This window comes from Thalassophryne amazonica, chromosome 11 (genome assembly GCF_902500255.1).
Source record: "Thalassophryne amazonica chromosome 11, fThaAma1.1, whole genome shotgun sequence".
Taxonomy (NCBI): Eukaryota; Metazoa; Chordata; class Actinopteri; order Batrachoidiformes; family Batrachoididae; genus Thalassophryne; species Thalassophryne amazonica.
Window position 1 is genome coordinate 39,211,374 of NC_047113.1, and position 21,404 is coordinate 39,232,777.

The 21,404-nt window shown below is 39.9% G+C and overlaps 1 protein-coding gene and 2 long non-coding RNA genes across 4 annotated transcripts in view; 2 read left to right on the top strand and 1 right to left on the bottom strand.

The window, feature by feature from the left end:
* Positions 1 to 1,620: 1,620 nt before the first annotated feature.
* On the top strand, positions 1,621 to 21,098 carry LOC117519969. The gene is made up of 3 exons (XR_004563495.1): positions 1,621 to 2,329; positions 10,980 to 10,982; positions 21,086 to 21,098. It is a non-coding gene; the product is annotated as an uncharacterized LOC117519969 (long non-coding RNA).
* Positions 6,302 to 6,669, top strand: LOC117519967. Its single transcript, XR_004563494.1, has 2 exons — positions 6,302 to 6,457; positions 6,500 to 6,669. It is a non-coding gene; the product is annotated as an uncharacterized LOC117519967 (long non-coding RNA).
* The window catches only part of nr3c1 (nuclear receptor subfamily 3, group C, member 1 (glucocorticoid receptor)), a 64,533-nt gene continuing 50,327 nt past the window's right edge, over positions 7,199 to 21,404 (bottom strand). For both annotated transcript variants that reach the window (XM_034181259.1, XM_034181258.1), the window contains 7 exons: positions 14,838 to 15,004; positions 13,024 to 13,140; positions 12,632 to 12,913; positions 11,904 to 12,048; positions 9,958 to 10,088; positions 8,127 to 8,284; positions 7,199 to 7,847 (listed from right to left, as the gene is read on the bottom strand). In XM_034181259.1, the coding sequence (XP_034037150.1) occupies positions 7,695 to 7,847; positions 8,127 to 8,284; positions 9,958 to 10,088; positions 11,904 to 12,048; positions 12,632 to 12,913; positions 13,024 to 13,140; positions 14,838 to 15,004 (1,153 nt within the window). In that variant the 3' untranslated portion in view covers positions 7,199 to 7,694. The remainder of the gene's footprint in view (positions 7,848 to 8,126; positions 8,285 to 9,957; positions 10,089 to 11,903; positions 12,049 to 12,631; positions 12,914 to 13,023; positions 13,141 to 14,837; positions 15,005 to 21,404) is intronic.

Consider the following 21,404-nt stretch of genomic DNA (forward strand, 5'->3'; position numbering starts at 1 on the left):
CTAAGCCGGGTTCAAAGGCTCCTTGGAATGCAGCCTTTTTTCCCCAAAAAAATGAAAGATGAAACTGGTGTATACTTTTTGGCCCAACAATCCTAAGCATTCTACAATAATTTTTTACCAAAACAAAATGGTTGGTTTAAAATAAAATTCTATCAGGCTCCATATGTAAAACTATAAATACGTAAGTAATTTTATAAGTAAAGCAGAAATAAATATTTAAAAATTAAATAACATGTAGCTGTCAAAGTTGCCAGGCAACAGGGAGTGGGGGCTGGAAAAGCTAATGACCCAACAGCACAATGCTCTGTGGGCTAGACTGCCTCATTTCAGAAGTTTGTTTTGGTCTCCGCTGTCTCTGAAGGACGACTTTGGAAGTTTGCAGCCCCTGAGCTGGGACTTGGATAGAGTCAAGGAATGCCTAGGATTGTTCTGTCTATTATAAAGCAGGCAAAAGTAAGCTCTCAGTCAGTATAGTACCTAACCAGACACTAAAAATGTGTTCTCTCCTAAATACAATAATCGGCTGCACTGAAATCCAGTAACAACTCAAATGGAGACTCTGCATCCATGGCCAGCAACAAATCATCACTTCAGTGAGTGCAGTTTGTGTGGACTTATGTTCTAAACACCAAAATCTTTTATATACTTTCATGATTTCACACCACTGCAGCAAGCAAAGTCAAAACTTTCAGTATGGCCCAATATGTCAAGAGCTGCAGTGAGAATTCAATTTCTTAAATATTTTGGGCATTCACTTTTCAACCACCAGATTCTTCAAACATGCACTGAGATTTCAGAATTGGACTGCAGATTTTAAGTTTCAAAAAGCCAAACCGAGTGCCAGACTGGAAAAAGCCTGTTTATTTGATGAACAAGTGCTTGCTACAAACATGAACAGTGGCTTACAACAAGGTTTCGGTTGAGAATCAAACTCATGTTTATGGCAAACAATTCACTGTGCTGTAGCACACAGAGTTGTACAGGGGAAAAAATACGCTACAGAGGAGAAATAAAAGCTAGTGCAGAAAATTATCTGGAGACAAATACACATTTCTATACAGGGGGATTGTATGTACATATTTAATATTTTTTTGTTTATGCAACAGAAAGCTTTAGAGAATGTACAGCCCAGTGAAACATGATCTGCCCTTAATAATTCTCAAAAGTTAATGAATGCATGTTTTATACAAAATAGATTTCCAAATAAAGGCTGGTAGTGCAATATATTTTTTTTTTTTAGATTCAAGCTGGTTTGATTACTTTCACAAACAGTTTGTGTGAAACAACCGATTCCTATTCACAGTTTATGCATTTAGACCAAAGTCATCATAATGTTGGGATTTTTAAAAAGTACGCGCCTTCTGGGCTTCCCCAGATATCTGTTGAATTTGTAAATGCTTTGGTCACTTTGCATTCAAACATCAAATAGGCTATTTTCTTTTTTTTGTGCAGTCTGGGTGAACTGATGAGGTTCACACCATCTTTCCTGAAAATCTGGCCTGTAGAGGTCATGTGATTCTCCCATATGCAAGTAGCTTATATCTGACGAACAGAAAATCTTTTCAAACGGTGGTGAAAGGAAATCTGTCTGTTTCTATTGCATAATCCATTCTCAAAAACATACCAGAAACTGAGTGCATTTTTGAGGCAAAGTTATTTTATACACATCTGTTTAAATGGAGCAGCAGCAGAGTTTTGAGTGCACTGAATGTGAAAGTAACCCTTATGAAAATGGCTGTCAGAATGATTCTGAGGAACCAGAAAGGGGGGGGTGAAGCTGCATTTTTTTCACACGCTGGAGGACGTGGATGAAGCAGAGAAACCCAAACCTCGACACACACGATCTGTCAAGTTCTCTGACATAAATAGAACAAAAAGCACAAGATTTTGTGAATTCAAACTGAAGGTTTTTGGTTCTTAACGTGTGACTACAGACACGGATAAACACACAGATGATGACCTGAGTGCAGGAGCTCTTCAAACCTTATGCGTTATTTCTTATCTGTGGTTACACTGACAGGCGAGCAATCAAGCGTCACTTTCTCCACATTCAAATACACCACTCAGCACTTTCACATAATGATCCGATTACTTATCACTGATCTTTAACATGGACTCACATCAAATACTTGGAGGAGGCTGGAAGATTTACAGTGGAGATGAAAATTTTCCAGCAATTAGCAGGATGTGGAGTGTACTGCTGTTTATACCAGAGATGGTTACCTTGACATGGCTGTTTGACCGCTGAGCAACTGCATTAAAGGCAACATTAAGCACAATTAAGGCTAGCGTGCGTGGCCATGCATTAGTGGTTAGAATGTGCGGTTGTGTCTGAGCAGTTAGGATATGAGGTCATGCTAACTGCAGTGGACTCAAAATGCATCCCTAATGCTTAGCACCAGCCACGTTTAGTCGTCTTTCACATGGTGATGGTAGAAAATCAGTCGTACTGGTTTTTACAACAGAATTACTGGAGCAGGATACATGGTGACTTTGCAGGGTTTATTAGAGGAAGAATGACTGACTGGTAAGGGCACTGGAGGTGAGAGACCAGAAGATCCTTTTTGTTGAATTCTCCATTACATGGGGGGAGGAGAGATCAAATCAATAAGATGCTCGAGTAATGTCTTGAATTCCCAAGTTGCTGCTCCCAGTGTGCATTTGAGCAACTTCAATCAATCAATCAATCAACTTTTTTCTTGTATAGCGCCAAATCACAACAAACAGTTGCCCCAAGGCGCTCCACATTGCAAGGCAAGGCCATACAATAATTATGAAACACAGTCTACGTCTAAAGCAACATAACCAAGGGATGGTCCAGGGTCACCCGATCCAGCCCTAACTATAAGCCTTAGCGAAAAGGAAAGTTTTAAGCCTAATCTTAAAAGTAGAGAGGGTATCTGTCTCCCTGATCTGAATTGGGAGCTGGTTCCACAGGAGAGGAGCCTGAAAGCTGAAGGCTCTGCCTCCCATTCTACTCTTACAAACCCTAGGAACTACAAGTAAGCCCGCAGTCTGAGAGCGAAGCGCTCTAATGGGGTAATATGGTACTACGAGGTCCCTAAGATAAGATGGGACCTGATTATTCAAAACCTTATAAGTAAGAAGAAGAATTTTAAATTCTATTCTAGCATTAACAGGAAGCCAATGAAGGGAGGCCAACACGGGTGAGATATGCTCTCTCCTGCTAGTCCCCGTCAGTACTCTAGCTGCAGCATTCTGAACCAACTGAAGGCTTTTTAGGGAACTTTTAGGACAACCTGATAATAATGAATTACAATAGTCCAGCCTAGAGGAAATAAATGCATGAATTAGTTTTTCAGCATCACTCTGAGACAAGACCTTTCTGATTTTAGAGATATTGCGTAAATGCAAAAAGGCAGTCCTACATATTTGTTTAATATGCGCTTTGAATGACATATCCTGATCAAAAATAACTCCAAGATTTCTCACAGTATTACCAGAGATCAGGGAAATGCCATCCAGAGTAACGATCTGGTTAGACACCATGCTTCTAAGATTTGTGGGTCCAAGTACAATAACTTCAGTTTTATCTGAGTTTAAAAGCAGGAAATTAGAGGTCATCCATGTCTTTATGTCTGTAAGACAATCCTGCAGTTTAGCTAATTGGTGCGTATCCTCTGGCTTCATGGATAGATAAAGCTGGGTATCATCTGCGTAACAATGAAAATTTAAGCAATACCGTCTAATAATACTGCCCAAGGGAAGCATGTATAAAGTGAATAAAATTGGTCCTAGCACAGAACCTTGTGGAACTCCATAATTAACTTTAGTCTGTGAAGAAGATTCCCCATTTACATGAACAAACTGTAATCTATTAGACAAATATGATTCAAACCACCGCAGCGCAATGCCTTTAATACCTATGACATGCTCTAATCTCTGTAATAAAATTTTATGGTCAACAGTATCAAAAGCAGCACTGAGGTCCAACAGAACAAGCACAGAGATAAGTCCACTGTCCGAAGCCATAAGAAGATCATTTGTAACCTTCACTAATGCTGTTTCTGTACTATGATGAATTCTAAAACCTGACTGAAACTCTTCAAATAGACCATTCCTCTGCAGGTGATCAGTTAGCTGTTTTACAACTACCCTCTCAAGAATCTTTGAGAGAAAAGGAAGGTTGGAGATTGGCCTATAATTAGCTAAGATAGCTGGGTCAAGTGATGGCTTGTTAAGTAATGGTTTAATTACTGCCACCTTAAAGGCCTGTGGTACATAACCAACTAACAAAGATAGATTGATCATATTTAAGATTGAAGCATTAAATAATGGTAGGACTTCCTTGAGCAGCCTGGCAGGAATGGGGTCTAATAAGCATGTTGATGGTTTGGATGAAGTAACTAATGAAAATAACTCAGACAGAACAATCGGAGAGAAAGAGTCTAACCAAATACCGGCATCACTGAAAGCAGCCAAAGATAACGATACATCTTTGGGATGGTTTATGAGTAATTTTTTCTCTAATAGTCAAAATTTTGTTAGCAAAGAAAGTCATGAAGTCATTACTAGTTAAAGTTAATGGAATACTCAGCTCAATAGAGCTCTGACTCTTTGTCAGCCTGGCTACAGTGCTGAAAAGAAACCTGGGGTTGTTCTTATTTTCTTCAATTAGTGATGAGTAGAAAGATGTCCTAGCTTCACGAAGGGCTTTCTTATAGAGCAACAAACTCTTTTTCCAGGCTAAGTGAAGATCTTCTAAATTAGTGAGACGCCATTTCCTCTCCAACTTACGGGTTATCTGCTTTAAGCTACGAGTTTGTGAGTTATACCACGGAGTCAGCACACACACTTGCAGACAGTGTGTGTGCCAATGTGAGGCATCATTATAAAGCAGTTTGAACAACTGCATCACATGGCAAGGATGCTGCAGAAACACAGTCCATTATACTGTATTGTTCTGAAAGTGAAAGGTTTTTGTTTTTCCTGGGAATACACTTGGAAGGGGGTGGGGTTAGCCCTATATTCAGACTTCATACAGTTACATGTCACCATACAGATACCTGTGAATTTAATGTGCCCCACAGGACTGAAGTGACTCGACCTGGCCCTCTTTCTATGGAAGCAGTTGGATGGGGTCGAAATGTAGCTGGTTGGTGTTTTTTTTTTATCACCACACACTTACTGTTAGGTGTTTATTGGTGTCACAGAAGAAACTACATGGTTTGTTCATATATATGATAAATATATTGTTTAATGAAGACACTTAGTGCTTCACAGTGCTTTTCTGCCTGGAAGCAAATGTAATATTAACATGGGGCCTGTGCAAACTGAGGAGTAATGATGTATGTTTTAAGTTAATGGTGGTTAATGGAGCAATCATCAAACAGCTCTCAAGCAGCCATGAAATAATTGTGTGACGGAGTGTAATGTTTGAAGATGGTGTGCACAAAAAGACCATCTACCAAAGGCTAAGGCAGAAAATTTTTCTGTGGTTCTAAAAGTGGGCACTTACAAGAAATTGACAAGTTCATTCCCAGTGACACAAACCATCACTGTGTGCAGAGTTTTTGTCCTCTTACTGAAACCAAAGGAACATTAAATGTCGAGCACCAAACATTACATATGGTTTAGACAGCCTGTATCCTCAGTGCAACAATGTCAGATATAAACAGCGGTACATGCCACATCTAGAAATCTGCTAATTCCTGAAAAACCTTCATTTCTGGATTCACATTTTTTTTTAAACCTGTATCATTTAATTCCTGGCAGAAACAAGGAAGTTGGGATACATGTTATCAATGACAAATGGTCAAACATATTAAATTCCCACATACATAATAACACACATTGACTGTTTTGTTTCTGAGTGTCCCATTTTAAATAAAGCTCAGGTATCAATCGTTAACATTCGTAACTCCATTTAATGGACTGAGTACTAGATAACCATCATATTCTCTATTATTAAATAAATTCATTAAATTTATAAGATTATATATCAATATTTATTTACTCTGATATATATATCAGTAAATATACACACATTGTATTTATTTAGTCATTTTTTCTTTTTAAACACCACCCAGTTATCAGACGAGTGTTTGGCACTGAAACTTTTCCCAGAGAATCAAGAATACGCTTTGCCCATCTCCCGGCAGCGGCACTTCAACTGCACGAGCTGACTGATCTTTAGTGCTTTTGAATGTCGGGGGCTCGAACGCACAAACAAACATTAAGACAGCTGGTGCCTAAAGAAACAGTGGGTTTGGGGAAAACTAGCGGGAGGTTTTACGGTTATGAATCAGTGATCCAAAGCGCAGCACAGACACGAGCTGTCCATCGATTTGTTCATTTTTAACAAACGCAGCAAAGGAACGATGCATAGGCCTGTAAGAATAAATTATCCCAGTAGATGCATAAGTGCATGGATATACGCTTAAAGAAGGACCACCACCAGCAGCATGTTAAGATCTGTCAGTTTTACAAAATAGAAGTTTAAAAGGAAAACAAAAAACAATGGTTTGAGCCTCAAGAGAGGAACAGAAATCAGTTTTCATGATGATTAAATATTAAAATGATCTTACAACAATAAAATACTTTTTTTTTTTGTTTACTGATTGGTAGACGCATGGATCTGTCACATTTCATTTTTACACTACTCGCTCTAAAAAGATGGAAGCGGGCCGTTTACAGGCAGAAAACCAAGGCTCCTCAAGCAGCCCAGACCATCTCTCTTTACATTCGTGTAAAGCCTTTACCGCAGTACAAAGTGCTGGAGCTGCACTCAAGGAGTTAAGTGTGCGGACGTTGACATGAGAAAAAAACAAAAAAAACAAAAACTGACTTTAATAATCTTCCTCAACAATAGGAATCATTTGTATGCCGCGGACGACCGAGCTGCCACTTCTAAAGATAAACGCTGCCACTAAAAAAGGAAACCTGCAACTGCATGTTGTAGAAGAGTACAATCAACATACGACACGGGCTGACCACGATGGAGTAAGAGGAGCCCTGATCATGTGGCTAAGATGACGGAAATTAAAAGGCACATTTTGTTTCCCTTTTTGTCGAACAGGCATGTAAACCTGGAAGAGGTCCGCTTGTGGGAGAAATCATCCTTTGAATGATGTACATGGGCAAAAAATGATTCCTACCATCAAAATGGAGCAATGAAAGAGTGATCTCTAGATGTATTTGGAAAGCGATTAAAAACTTAAAGATTACATCTAAAAGCTTTTTTAAGAGCGTGTTATATTTTAGCTTTATTAGCTTCCCAGGCAACAACAACCTGGATATTTGTAAAAACGTTTACAATCTGAAAAGGTAGAAAATACTATCAGAAGCTGTACATAGATATTTATTTACTCTATTTTTATAATGTGTATATGAGGGTAAGAAACCTGAGACAACATGAATGTTAGGATATATCTCTTTGTGATTATCTTATTCCTTACGAACAGTTTCCTATTTGTTACACACTAAATCTTAGGATAAATCAGAACAAAAACGAAACCTCTGTGCTCGCTGTTGGCTTCCATGCAAACGTCTGCAGTCTCTCTGCTCGCTCCCTTCAGACCCATCAGCCATGACAAAGTAGCATATTTTCTCCCAAAATCATCCTCCACTCCTCGTTGGGAACGAGGTCTCCTTCAGGGTGGCTCTCGGGGGTGGGGTGGATGGTGAAGTGATGGGGTGGGATTTTAAGGCATTGCGTCTGCTCAGGGGCACAGTTATCTCTGGTGGAACAGGAGTGCTTTGACACTCCCGGCTTTGACTTTTGGTAACTGGTTGCTGATGATCTCCACGAGCATCTCAGGAAACTCCACGCTCAACGATTTATTCACAAAGGTGTAGAAGCAGAAACTGAGCAGCCCACGGACCATCTGAAGACACAACGAGGGCACACAGTCAAACATTCACAGGACTTTCCCATAAATACTTGTATATTGTAGCATTTGAAAGCTTTTGCATTGGGCCGCAACATGTACCAGGTACTCAACACATGTACCGACATTCAAGTTACACTGGATTACTGAATCAATGCATTTATTTTTAATGTAAAATTCAAAGTAACTAGCAAAAGGAATCTGACACATCCCAGAAAGATGAGCACTGAGGATTCCTGGTGTAAGCTGCAGACTGCAGAGAATGAATGTCTGTACCTCATGCATGGAGTCCAGCAGCTTGGTGAGTTGGTAGAACCTCTGCCAGTTCTGGCTGGAGTTCTCCTCCCGCTTCACAATGGCCTTGCCCAGCTCCTTGATATACGACATGCGGATTTCATCAAACACCGCCTGGCTCTTCAGGCCATCCTTTGGCACTGCAGGAGAGGAGACAAACTGTTTGCACAGAGAACCGACTGATGCAGAATGTTTTGGCACAGTCTGCAAAAAACCTGCACATCTGAAAGAGCTCTGTAGACTCTGCGGGTCTATTTTAAGAAGAAAAATTTGGCTCTACGTTTCAAAATCAGTGCTGGAAACACGCATATGGCAGCCAGATCGTGTTGCTCGTGTGTGCATTTACATCCCACAGCATTTCAGATGTGTTTGTGGTGAGTCACTGTTCAATCTGTCCACATCATTTGTGTTTGATAATGACTTTTGTTGCACACTCTTCTGTTTTCTGTGACCATTTTACAATGCATGTCGTTGTTTGTTACTGGCTCAGCAGATCCACCAGACAGCACCTCTCTGAAAGCACACGTGTCACATGTTTTATAATCTATCAACAGGTAGATAAGTACATATGGACTCATCATCAACTTTGTCCTTTCAGCGATTGGGTCATTCCATCTCAAGTCACCCAGAGGCTCCCAGGTCACCCCTGAGTTCTGTTATGTCAGTTTGATATGTTATGCTCATTACAAAGTTATGGTGAAATGCCAAATATTAGGTCTGTATCTTGCAAACATTTGAAGTTACAGCCTTTGGAAATTTTTGTGAATTTTTTACTATTGTGAAAACGGTGTTTTCTACCAACTTTGCATCTTAATAATGAGCTCCCCGTATGACTCACAGCTTTGAAACTGCTCATGCCAAGCTAACCTTTGGTGTAGAGTTGGGAAATATTGGCAGTTTTGGTGTGTCTAGTGTGATCTGCCTTCCACAAAAGCTTCAAAATGGTAGAAAACCCAAAATTTTACATGTCATTTGTATCTTTGAGTAGTTCAAAAATCAAAGAAATATACCAGCTATGGCTATAGAACATTTTGTATGATGGTTTGTGATATAATTGAACATATTTACACATTTAAATACACAAGGTTGTTTTAACAAAATTTACTGTTGTTGAAAAAAATTATCATTTTGAAAAAAGTGTCAAAATATGCCAATTTTCATCACCCCAGGTGCCAATGTGAGTTGACTATCATATTCAGTAAAAGGTGTTAATTATCAAGGATGTGATTCAGTAATAGAGAAATCCGAGGAAAAGAAGGGTTCTAGATGCTCTGAAATACATTTTCCTACATTGTATAGCAATAAATTGAAGAAATTTTCATTAAACTTTCATAAGAAGACTTGAGGAAATTTTGTGAAACACAGAGTATTTCTTAGCAAACTAACATGATGTTGTGACAATCCATTAATTAATATTCATCTCCCCCCATATATCCAACATCCATCTTATAATTATAAGCTATGAAACAACGTCATCACAAGTTGGTTATTCTGAGACATTGTACCAATAATAAAGATACCCAAAACAAAAAAAAATTATTTTCAGTAACAAATAACAAGTCCATCATCTACCATAATAAATCATTAATTTTAAGTAGATGACCAGTATGAACACAAAGAAGTCTGTGCAAAAGCGGTCATCTTTGGATTTTTTTGTATGACTACACACATACCACGAGAGTGTTATTCAGCGCTCATCACTAAGGTTGCTCGTCTTTATCTGCTCTCATGGAGAAATGGATTTCCTAACAGCTGCAGTCCACAGTAAGCAGGTGGACATGGCAGTTCAGCCGTTGTCCGGTAAGAGTCTGACCTGTGCTGAGCAGCAGAAGGACCTTCATGCACAAATACTCCTCATGGGAAACTTGCAGTCTGACAAACTCGCTGGAAATCTTCAGCATTTGCTCACACTGCTCGGCCATGTAGGGCAGCTTCATCCGGTCCCTGATGGAATCAGCCAGACAGAAAACTGTTAAACATCGTGTCTGTTTAGGTCATGCCTGATTTATAGGGCTGTTTGTGCGATCTCATCTGGGGATGCAATGATCCACATTTTTCATTTCCAAACACAGATCACAAATTCCCTCATCAATGGCAATTAGACATCACAGTAATTAAAATAAATTTGAAAGTTATATCCTTCACTGAGTGGGAACTGAGTCGGATAATTACCATACATTAAAAACAAGTATACTGCTGCAACTATAGATAACTTCGAAAAAAAAAAAAAAGGTGACATCCTACACAATCTGTGAGAGAAACGTGCAATATATATATTTTAATGGAATGAATGAGCTCATTTCTAACAACGGAAAGAATAGATAAGTTTAATAAAATAACCTTGAAGTCACCTGAAACATTTAGGATCCTAGGAAATAAGATGTGAGATGATCATAGACTGTATATTATATATATTGGATAAACCCCTCAGTGATGTCACTCTCAGGTTTTTTCAAAGAGAGGCTTTGAAGCATGAATAAGACGGCTCCAAATGTTGCCATCTTGGCAGGGCGTAACAGCTACCAAACAAGCAAAGTAAAGGTAACTTTGGTTTGGGTATTTGACTGACACATGGACTGGCTGGTGAATGGGTGGCGGGAATTAAAAAGTGCACCATCAGTGGCTTTAATGTCACCAAGCTATCTGCTAATTAGTGCTAACATCAATAGTATGAAATTTTCACTCAGTGGAAATACTGGAGCACAGACTTATTTGATGGCCCCTTAGTACAATTAATCACATAGCATTCCATATTATGACCTCCGATGTGCACTGGGCAGAATTGAGGCCAAGTGTGAAGAGACTAGAAAGAGTATCAGCACCTCCAAATCTGAGGCCGTTGTCTTCAGTCAGAAAAGGGTTGATTGTCCCCTCTGGGCCAGGGGAGAGTTATTGCTTCAAATGGAGGAGTTCACGTTTCATGGGGTCTTGTTCACTAGTGGGGGTAAGTTGGAGCACGAGATCGACAGATGAATTGGGGCGGCATCTGAGGTCCTGCAGACACTGTACTGGACCGCTGTGGTGAAGAAATCAGTTGATTTTTTGGTAATAACTGAAAGAAGAAGGGTGAATGGTACAAAAACCCAAGAGAGACTTGCAGAGCCACTGTTTCTTCACATCGAAAGGAGTCCACTGAGGTGGTTTGGGCATCTGGTGAGGATGTCCCCTGGTCATCTCGGTAGTGAGGTATGTCCAACTGGGAGGAGGTCCTGGGCACGCTGGAGAGATTATATTTTCTCTGCTGGCTTGGGAACATCTCAGGATTTCCCCAGGAAGAGGTAGAGGACTTGGCCGAGGATAAGCTGCATGGTCTTCTGCCACTGTCCCTGACACACCAGCTGAGTTGAGTCCACAGCAGTGAGCAGGCACTGCTAGCGTGGCCCTGACTCTGGCACACAGCTGTCAAAACAACCACATCCCTAATTGTGATTTCATGGCTTATCCTCCTGACTACCAGGAAGGTATTCAGGAGGTTAAAGTAACTTAAACTGTTGAGGTTTTTTTTTTATATAAAAATTGTACTCAATGGGGAAACTAGCTACAGAGACCAAAACTGTTTTTCCCCCTGGGCTGTAAAAAAAAGAAAGAAAGAAAAACACACACAGCAATACTGACAAGGTTCTGATGAACAAAAACAAATATAAATGCAGAGACCAAAGTAGCAGCACAAAAACTTACATCTAAATGCAAAATAAAAAAAAAAAAAAAAAATTTAATATTCAATGGTTATTAGTTAGTTGACAGACTGGCAGTACATACTCATTAATGACGAGATCTGGTGCAAAGCAGAGCATGCTGCCGTTGCACTGTTGGTAAGACCTCCAGCCAAGGCCGAAGGACATGAGGAAAAGCCAAGAGCACTGCAGTAGAGTCATCTGATCATCCAAGTGCAGGTTCCTGAAACCTGATTGGAGGGGAGTAGATGGCCACAAATTAAACTGTAATCCAGTAACACAAACAGTAAACAAACAGTATTACACAACTAAGATTAGTAGGAAAACAAAAACATTAATAATTTCAGGCATGCACCAAATTAGTTAATCCTGCTTAAAGCTAAAATTCCATTTTAATTTTTCAATTGTACTTGGTTCTCATTTCACATTTTTCTTGGAAAATATAACAGGATGCTCTCTGTTAAATGGCATAACTGTAGACAAAATGACTGCACACAGTGGTTACATTTTAGTTTTGGCATGCAGTCATACAGTGATCCACAAAACAAACTGGGACAGCATCAAATTTCATAAGCTGGACTGGAACTCAGAACATACTTTGATTTGACAACAAGACTACAAGGCTTTTTTTTGATAGTAGTTTAAGCCACCGAGACAAGAAAAGTTGGAATGTCAACATGATCTGACCAACAGTTCATTTAAAAACTGCAGCTCAACCTAAAGGTGCCACGTTCTTGAAGTGAAAACTGCTTTGATTATATACAGTAAAGTGTATCCAACTGCAAGAGTCACATTTTCAGCCCTGGTCCCAACCTGGCAGAGCCTTGGCCCACTTGACAGCAGAGATGACCTGTCTGCCTCCCAGTTTGTTGAGGGTGGTCATGAGGCGGGTGGAGGTGTCAGGCAGGGTGCTGTCATATCCAGCGTAGATGGTTTCTGGTTCGATGGCCTTCAGCAGGGACAGCATTGTGGGCACAAGCTGAGGCATGCACTTAGGCACGAGGGAGCAAGTCTTCACTGGAAGAGGAGGCATCACCTCTGGTGGGTTTCTCTGCTGGATACCCTTTAAGCGGTCCATCTTCTTGGTTTTGCGTGCTTCACAACAACAAACAGGGAAGAACAAGAATGACACACAAAGAAACGAGAGAGAGCACACACAAGCTCACTAAATGTGTACGATGCTGCGTATGTTGTGAATTATAGACCTTCCAGGTTCATGCCGGCCATCAAGCATTTGCGGAACCGGCAGGCTGGACAGTTCTTCCTCCTGATTTTGTCAATGATACAGTCATTCCTCCCGGCACACAAATAGTTATGCTGACCTGAGCAGGACATAAGAGCAAGATACACCTGTTTTACACCTTCACTGTTTAGACTACTGAGTTGTTAGTGTTATAAAAAAAAGCAGCAAACATGACAACAGGCCCATTTCAGGGAATGCAATGAATAAAAAATAAATAAATAAATATAATGCAATGTTGAAATACCCTCGGCCGTATGAGCATGTACCTTTTAACCCTCTGGGGTCGACGCCGTCGTATACGACAGTAAGACCAAGCTTTACCAAATTACAAATAACTTTTGAATGATATGAGATAGAAACTTACTTTTTTTTTTTTGCTGAAAAGTTAACTCCGCGGACTTTCGAGCCAGCCATCGGCCATCTTTGTACTCCTCATAGAAGCTGTGTGATGACGTGAGCAATGTGAGTGTCCAATCAGAATTGGTTCACCGTCACATGGTTTTCCAAAATCCAATCGTAGGGCAGATTTACCTCACGTGAAAAGCCAAAGATCGTTTTCAGGAGTGATATGTTATTAGTTGGCCCATTTGAATAGCCCCCTGGGTGCTCCAATGAGTACATACTATTAGTACATACTCAGTGTGCCCTGCGCCATTACGCACAGCGATCAGTGAAAGCAGGCGCAGACAGAGAGCCTCTGATGACAATCTCACGTGCTCAAACAAAGAGTGTGTAACTATCAGGATTGCTCCACTAGTTTGCATGTGAATGTTACTGGATAACTCTGTTGCTTTCTCTGCGTAAAGCACGGTTTACCATATCAATGGACAACAAAACGCATAGACCATTTTGTATATATTGTTCAAAATGTGCAATTGTGTTTATTGTTTGAACCTTTTTGTTGTTCAGTCTTTCACACAAGACCTCAAATTACCTTTATAAAGTGTCAAAACAGTTGTTTATTATAGTTTGCTGTGTGTTTTGAATAAATGTGTGGAAAATTATTTTTCACTTTATTTTTTCCTTGCCTATTTTTGATTGTAAACCTTTATTACACTTATAAAACACAACAAAAACATATATATTTTGAAAGTACAGGTTGTCCTGAAAAAAAAAAAAAGACACATAAAATGTGATTGTGGGATGCAGGGAGAGCTGTTAACAGCAATAATAAAACATTTATGCCAGGCGAGTGAACTGTCCAAAAAATGCCCTCGGACCCCGGAGGGTTAACGGCGTCTGCTGGAGGGCGTGTGTGCGCACATACATGAGCTTTTGAAAATACCAGAAGTTACCTCTGACTGTGTGATGTGCATGCTGACGCTGTAGAAAAACAGCGTTTTCAGTTTTAGAAGTGTTTATTGCTCGCTAGCTTTTACATAATATATGAGAAATATGAGATTTACACAAACGCAGTGGTTTTGGAGCAGATTCTGCCATGTTGAATTACAAACCAGAGAGAGGCCAGCCAGTAATGTCACGGTACCGCTCTACTCTGGTTGGCTGTCAACAACCCCCAAAAAAAGCAAAATTGCTTCACTCATAGCATAAAAACAGGAAACAGAATGTGACCTTCTGAACTCTTATAATAGGTCAAGGTTAGTCATCTTTGAACTTGTCCAAGGTCTGTGTCCCAAAAATGTCCCCAGTGAATTTGAAGACCCTGGCAGTAATAGGACTGGACTTATTTTGAGCACAGACAGACGGATGCAAAGCCTTAGCAATACCCAAAGACCACATTTTGATGGCCTTGGGTAAAAATTCAGTGCTGCATACCTTCCACTGCTCTCTTGAAAAAGACCTTGCAGCTCCCACAGGTGAGCACGCCGTAATGGCAGCCTGAAGCCTCATCAGAGCACACCAGACAGATCTTATGAGTGGTCTCGCTGCTCTTTCCCTGGGTCGAGCTTGAAACAGTGCGCCCTTCCTGTCGGGAGGTAGAACTAGAACAAGAAGAAGTGAAGGTACGTCAGGCAACGCTCAGGGACATTCCTTCTTGCTTAACTATACAAGCTCATAGTTTCATACATAGATATAAAGAAGACAGCAACCTTGATTCTGCTGAAAGCTCTTGCTTTTAATTTTCTATACCTATTGATTCAAATTGAATGTAATGGTGGTGGGGGTGGAGTAGATCACAGCAGTCACTGGGCGAGAGGCAGGGTACACCCTGGACACCATTTTTTGAGATTTTATGGACCAAGCAACTAATCAATAAAATAACCGATCGATTAATCAATTGTGAAAATAATCGTTAGTTGCAGCCTTACATTTGACAGCTATTAGACAACCATTATATTTATTACACATACGCACTAAATATAATTCCTCAGCTGAGATGCAATGATTAGTCAAATCAGCTAATCAAAATAAATAAATACATAATTTTTTATAAGGCTCCATGGTGGTGCATGCCGTTAGGACGCTTGCCTCCCAACAAGAAGGTCCCCAGTTCAAGGCCACATGTGCCCCATTTTCCTTGCACATCTGGAACTGTGTCAGGAAGGAAATCTGTCATAAAACTTGTGTGGATCTTTACCGGTCCTGTTTGTGGTAAAACTTGGAAAAACACATGTTCTTTGTCAAGGATAACATAACTGATTTTAAACAGTTTTAAAATCTGGTATCAGACATTTTATACTTATTTTCTAAATATTTCTAAACCATACCCAAGCTAGTTAAATCTGTACGTAGATTAATTAAGAGCATTTAGAAATATTGGTTCTGACTACAGGGCTGGCATTGAGGCAATATGGCTAAACCTGAAAGTAATTTGTCGAGGAGTTTGGGGGCCGCCTAGGTCCCCAATGGAGTCCAGGGGCAAAGCCCCAGGCTGGGGGCTGCGATTTTAGGCCTTTTCAAACCTGTTTGGAAAGCTCTCAGGAACACCCAATGTTAAAGATTTTAAACAATCATTACCAAATTTGAGGTCAAGTGGTTTGTGTTTTACAATGCAGTTTTCCAAAGCAAAAATAAAATAACCACAAACAAAAATTGGGCATAGGTTCTCCTAACATCTGCAGGTTTTGTCTACATACGACCACCACTGAACACTGTTGCTGCTGGGCTCATATTTTTGGGGCAATTATTTTATAGTTTATTCAACAGACCAGTCTAAGCAAACATCAGTGTGGAAAGAAAAGCAAGGCAGAAAATGAAAAGGGTTGGGTTCGCATCCACTCCGAGTTTCAAATATGTGAAAAATAACTATTATTTCAATAAACGAATGGTTATTAACTTACAACATGAGCTAAGCATTAGAGGTGCACCGATCAGGATTTTTTAGGCCGATCACCGATCACTGAAATTTTGATCGGCCGATACCGATCAAGGCCGATACCAATCAAGTACATATTTGGATCATGCCCAAAATAAGAATATAGGTCTAATGTATAGGACTATTTTTGCATTAAAACTTAATGATGAAAACATAAAACATGCATTCAAATAAAGACACTAGAATAAACTGCCAACTTTTGTTTTACACTGACTTTGTTCTACCAGCAAGCTTTTCTTTTCCATGTTTCATGTTGCTCAGGTTACAGCCTACAGAACGTTGAGAATGTAAAATACAGCCCTCATTCTATGGGGTTAAAATTGTCTCATTAATATTTGTAAATGCACACAGGGTGATCTACAAATAATCATTGATTTGCAAATGTGCAAATTTCATATTTGTAACTTGTAAATTGGTCTTTGCAAATAATGTTGTATTTGCAAATATAAAACTTAATTTGTAAAAAAAAAAAAAAAAAAAAAAAAAAAAAATACACTTGTAAAACTGGAAATTGTATTTGTGAATTGAGTTTCAGCATTTGTGGATCACCAATTACACGCATTCATCGCTTTCCTCTGTGACGTAATTTTGAGACATTCTTTTCGCGAAATCCACAGATCCACAAACAAATGCCTACGGATTCACAAATACACACTCACGCACACTGGATATCCACTAGATGGCAGTGTGGTTCCATTCATTACACAGCAGTCTATTTAGATCTCTCAGAGCCATTTGACTCATTTTGATTTCTGATATGAGCTGGACGGACATGGACTACATTAGATGATGGCGACTGCTATCCTTGTCCGTCCAGCTCATATCAGAAGTCAAAATGAGTTTACGTCACAGAGGAAAGCAAAAACAAAAATAAACAAAACGGTGTTTCACTTTGAAGTTATTAATTCCGACTGGACTCTATCATTCTAACTTGACTCATCAGAGAGCCGCGCAGTGTTTGGAGCTGTGTGAACAGAACGGAGGACGATTCTCGTTTCTTTCTCGCAACAAGACAGGAGTCCCAGTTAGTAACTTTAATCCGCACAAACGTGACTCACGATTGACATATTCAGGGATGAAAGTGGTGAAAAACAAAAAAAGCTGAAACCCAAAATTACCCCCCAACACCACCCGCACGAAAATGTTTCAATTCTAGAAGCTCTGAAATGCAATCTGGGACTATTCCAGACAATAAACTGGAGTGAGTGCAGCATCCATTTAGGTGATAAAAAACAAAACAAGTTTCCTTATTAAAATTAATTCCAGTAGTATTCTGCTCTTACTAGGATGCAGCAGTTTTCTAGTTTGGCAGATAGTTCTGGAGAAAATCACTGAAGAAATTAACATATTGAAAATATGGTTTGACCGAAACAAACTGTCATTAAACTTAAATAAGACAGGGATGAAATGGAGGTGTAAGAGACACTAGGTGTTCACAGGAAACATTTATTTCTGTATGTATGTATTTATTTATTTATGTATGTTCATTGTTAGTTGCTATTATATATTTTCTGTTGTGTTTCTATTCAGGTTCTTTTTGTCTCTTTCTCTAAAATTGTATATAATAAGCATTAGATTATTAATATATAAACAAAAATAAATTTAAGAAATATTACAATTTGAAAACAAATGCACCTGAACATGATGACAGCTGCAAATGCGTAATGGTAAATTTTAATATTGAAAATGCCATAGACATGCTAACGTGTTAGCATCGCTCCCGTTTTTAGGTTATAAAATATATCTATCAACTGTTTCAGAAGACCATAACAGCTCAGTTTAACATAGAAAAGGTAAATAATACTCAGACGTATGCTCTTTAAGGTTTTAGCGAGGGAAAATTAAGCAAAAGAAAGTATAAACGAAGCATTGCTTCGATCTGCGAACCACTGCTTCGATTGGTTCAAGGTTCAGAGCAAAGCCGCGCTGCAGAAAAGTTGATCAGGATATGTCATTCAATGCGCATATTAAACAAATATGTAGGACTGCTTTTTTCCATTTGCGCAATATCTCTTGTCTCAGAGTGATGCTAAAAAACTAATTCATGCATTTATTTCCTCTAGGCTGGACTATTGTAATTCATTATTATCAGGTTGTCCTAAAAGTTCCCTGAAAAGCCTTCAGTTAATTCAAAATGCTGCAGCTAGAGTACTGACAGGGACTAGAAGGAGAGAGCATATCTCACCCATATTGGCCTCTCTTCATTGGCTTCCTGTTAATTCTAGAATAGAATTTAAAATTCTTCTTCTTACTTATAAGGTTTTGAATAATCAGGTCCCATCTTATCTTAGGGACCTCATAGTACCATATCACCCCAATAGAGCGCTTCGCTCTCAGAGTGCAGGCTTACTTGTAGTTCCTAGGGTTTGTAAGAGTAGAATGGGAGGCAGAGCCTTCAGCTTTCAGGCTCCTCTCCTGTGGAACCAGCTCCCAATTCAGATCAGGGAGACAGACACCCTCTCTACTTTTAAGATTAGGCTTAAAACTTTCCTTTTTGCTAAAGCTTACAGTTAGGGCTGGATCAGGTGACCCTGAACCATCCCTTAGTTATGCTGCTATAGACTTAGACTGCTGGGGGGTTCCAATGATGCACTGAGTGTTTCTTTCTCTTTTTGCTCTGTATGCACCACTCTGCATTTAATCATTAGTGATTGATCTCTGCTCCCCTCCACAGCATGTCTTTTTCCTGGTTCTCTCCCTCAGCCCCAACCAGTCCCAGCAGAAGACTGCTCCTCCCTGAGCCTGGTTCTGCTGGAGGTTTCTTCCGGTTAAAAGGGAGTTTTTCCTTCCCACTGTCGCCAAGTGCTTGCTCACAGGGTCGTTTTGACCGTTGGGGTTTTTCCGTAATTATTGTATGGCCTTGCCTTACAATATAAAGCGCCTTGGGGCAACTGTTTGTTGTGATTTGGCGCTATATAAATAAAATTGATTTCATTTGATCACAGACCGCTGCAGGGTCTGTAATCAATGTAGAGAAATGATCATTTTCCTGACAAACACCCCCCAAGACAACTGTGCACTGTTGTGATCGGTCCTTTTGATCGGCGCATTTTGCCGATCACCGATCAAACCGATCAAGGCGTGATCGGCCGATAATGATTGGTGGTCGATCGATCGGTGCACCTCTTCTAAGCATATTGTTTCCGAAATGCCAAAATTCGTAAGCAATTTGAATTTGAATTTTTGCTTTGTCTAACAGGCGTCTGCAAAATGCTAAGAAAAGATTCTTGTTCTGATAGAGATCGAGCCACATTAAAACACATTCTATGATTGGTTATCACATTGAGCTAGACCAATGAAAAATCATGTCATTAAACAAAGAACCGGTATATTTCCCGGTGCTAAACGTCATTTGCGAATCATCCCCTCAAACTCTGTCATAATTGTGTTTTAAACCAGTCACCATTTGTTTTATTATACATCTGTGTAATTAATAAAATTATCTTCACGGACGATTTGTTCGCTCGCGCACACACGTGAACAAAAAACACTGGCTGCTGCTGCACTTCCTCACTTTCTCCCCTCAAACTCTGTCATAATTGTGTTATAAACCAGTCACCATTTGTTTTATTATACATCTGTGTAATTAATAAAATTACCTTCACAGATGATTCATTCGCGTGCGCAAACAAAAAAAAGAAAAAGAAAAAAAAAAAACAGCTGCTGCTGCATTTCCTCGCTTTCTCCCCCTCAAACTAGGTCATAATTCTGTTAAATATAAGACAATAGAGACATAAGTCCTGCTCACAGGCTGATCGCCAGAGACAGGACATGCCCACGTTAAGTATAAACTCCAGACAGATATCTCCACGTCACTACATACCCACAACGCGTCCTTCCATAGGGATTACATGGCAACCTGTTGCCTCTGCTGCATATATCCGGATCCAAAAGCCAGAAATCCGGCTCAGGCCGGAAAAATACCAGGCCTGTGACTATGCGTTTAGAAACTGGGCATCTTTGGGTCTTGGGCTGTTTGGCAAAAGAAGTAAATTGATGTGGACCCTGACTGATATATTGGTTGGCCTATAATGTTGGCCAATATGAGCCTTTCACAATCATAATATCAGCATTATTTTTGCAGATATGAAAACATCTATTTTACAAACTAAACGGTGCAGAAAAACAGTTCGGGGTGTAGGGGGTCACTACGCTGTGATTTTGATCACCTATGCTGTGATTTGAGGCCCTATACTGTGATTCAACCAGCATAGGGGGGCGTTTTTTTGCAGTCCCTGTTGGTGAAGCGTCATGTGTTTCAGGAAAAAAAGAGCAAAAATTAAAGCGAAATACTCGGCCTGCGAGTCATAACCGCAAGATTAATGAGCAAAAAAGCATGACAAGTAAATGACTTTACCCTGCTGAGTGGAGTTTCTTTTTAGTGACCATTTGTCAGTGAAGCTGGACGAAGCTGAGCTGAATGGACTCGCCCAGCGTCCTGACGAGATGATCTACCCATCGAGAGGATCTCCACCTCACAACTGTGCATGTGCACGCATGCACAGTTCTCTCTACCCCGGAATTTAACACCTACCCCCGTCTAGATCAACTCAACGGAGCAGCTCATCTGGACAAAACAGAGAGAAAGAGAGCAGCCGGTGTGACCATGGCTCACTCAGACACACTCAGTGCGAATTTCTTCACTTTTGGACATATACACACCTAGTTTGAGCAACGGAGCTCCTGCAAATTTTTCCTGAGGTGAGTGAATAATTTAAAAATAAAACATGTTACTGCACTGCTGAAGTTTATCAGTTAGCCTAACATTACCATTTAGCTTTAAGCTGCAGGATGCTGAATCACTCACTCAGTCGAGCTGAGTGACTGTTTCAGGGTTATCCCAGACAATAGAGCGGGGCTTCACTCATTTTCAGTTAATGGTTTTTATTGAAACTGTTTACAAACAATCCCATGATAATTTTTGTTTCCTAAAAAGCAGCTAAGCTACTTAATCATAAATGACTTCACCTCACAGCCTCAGTGGGAAAAACTTCACAGCCTCAGTGAAACAGGAAAGTGTAAAAAACTGATTCAGAACATTTTCATCATCTTTAGGAGCCAGTTTT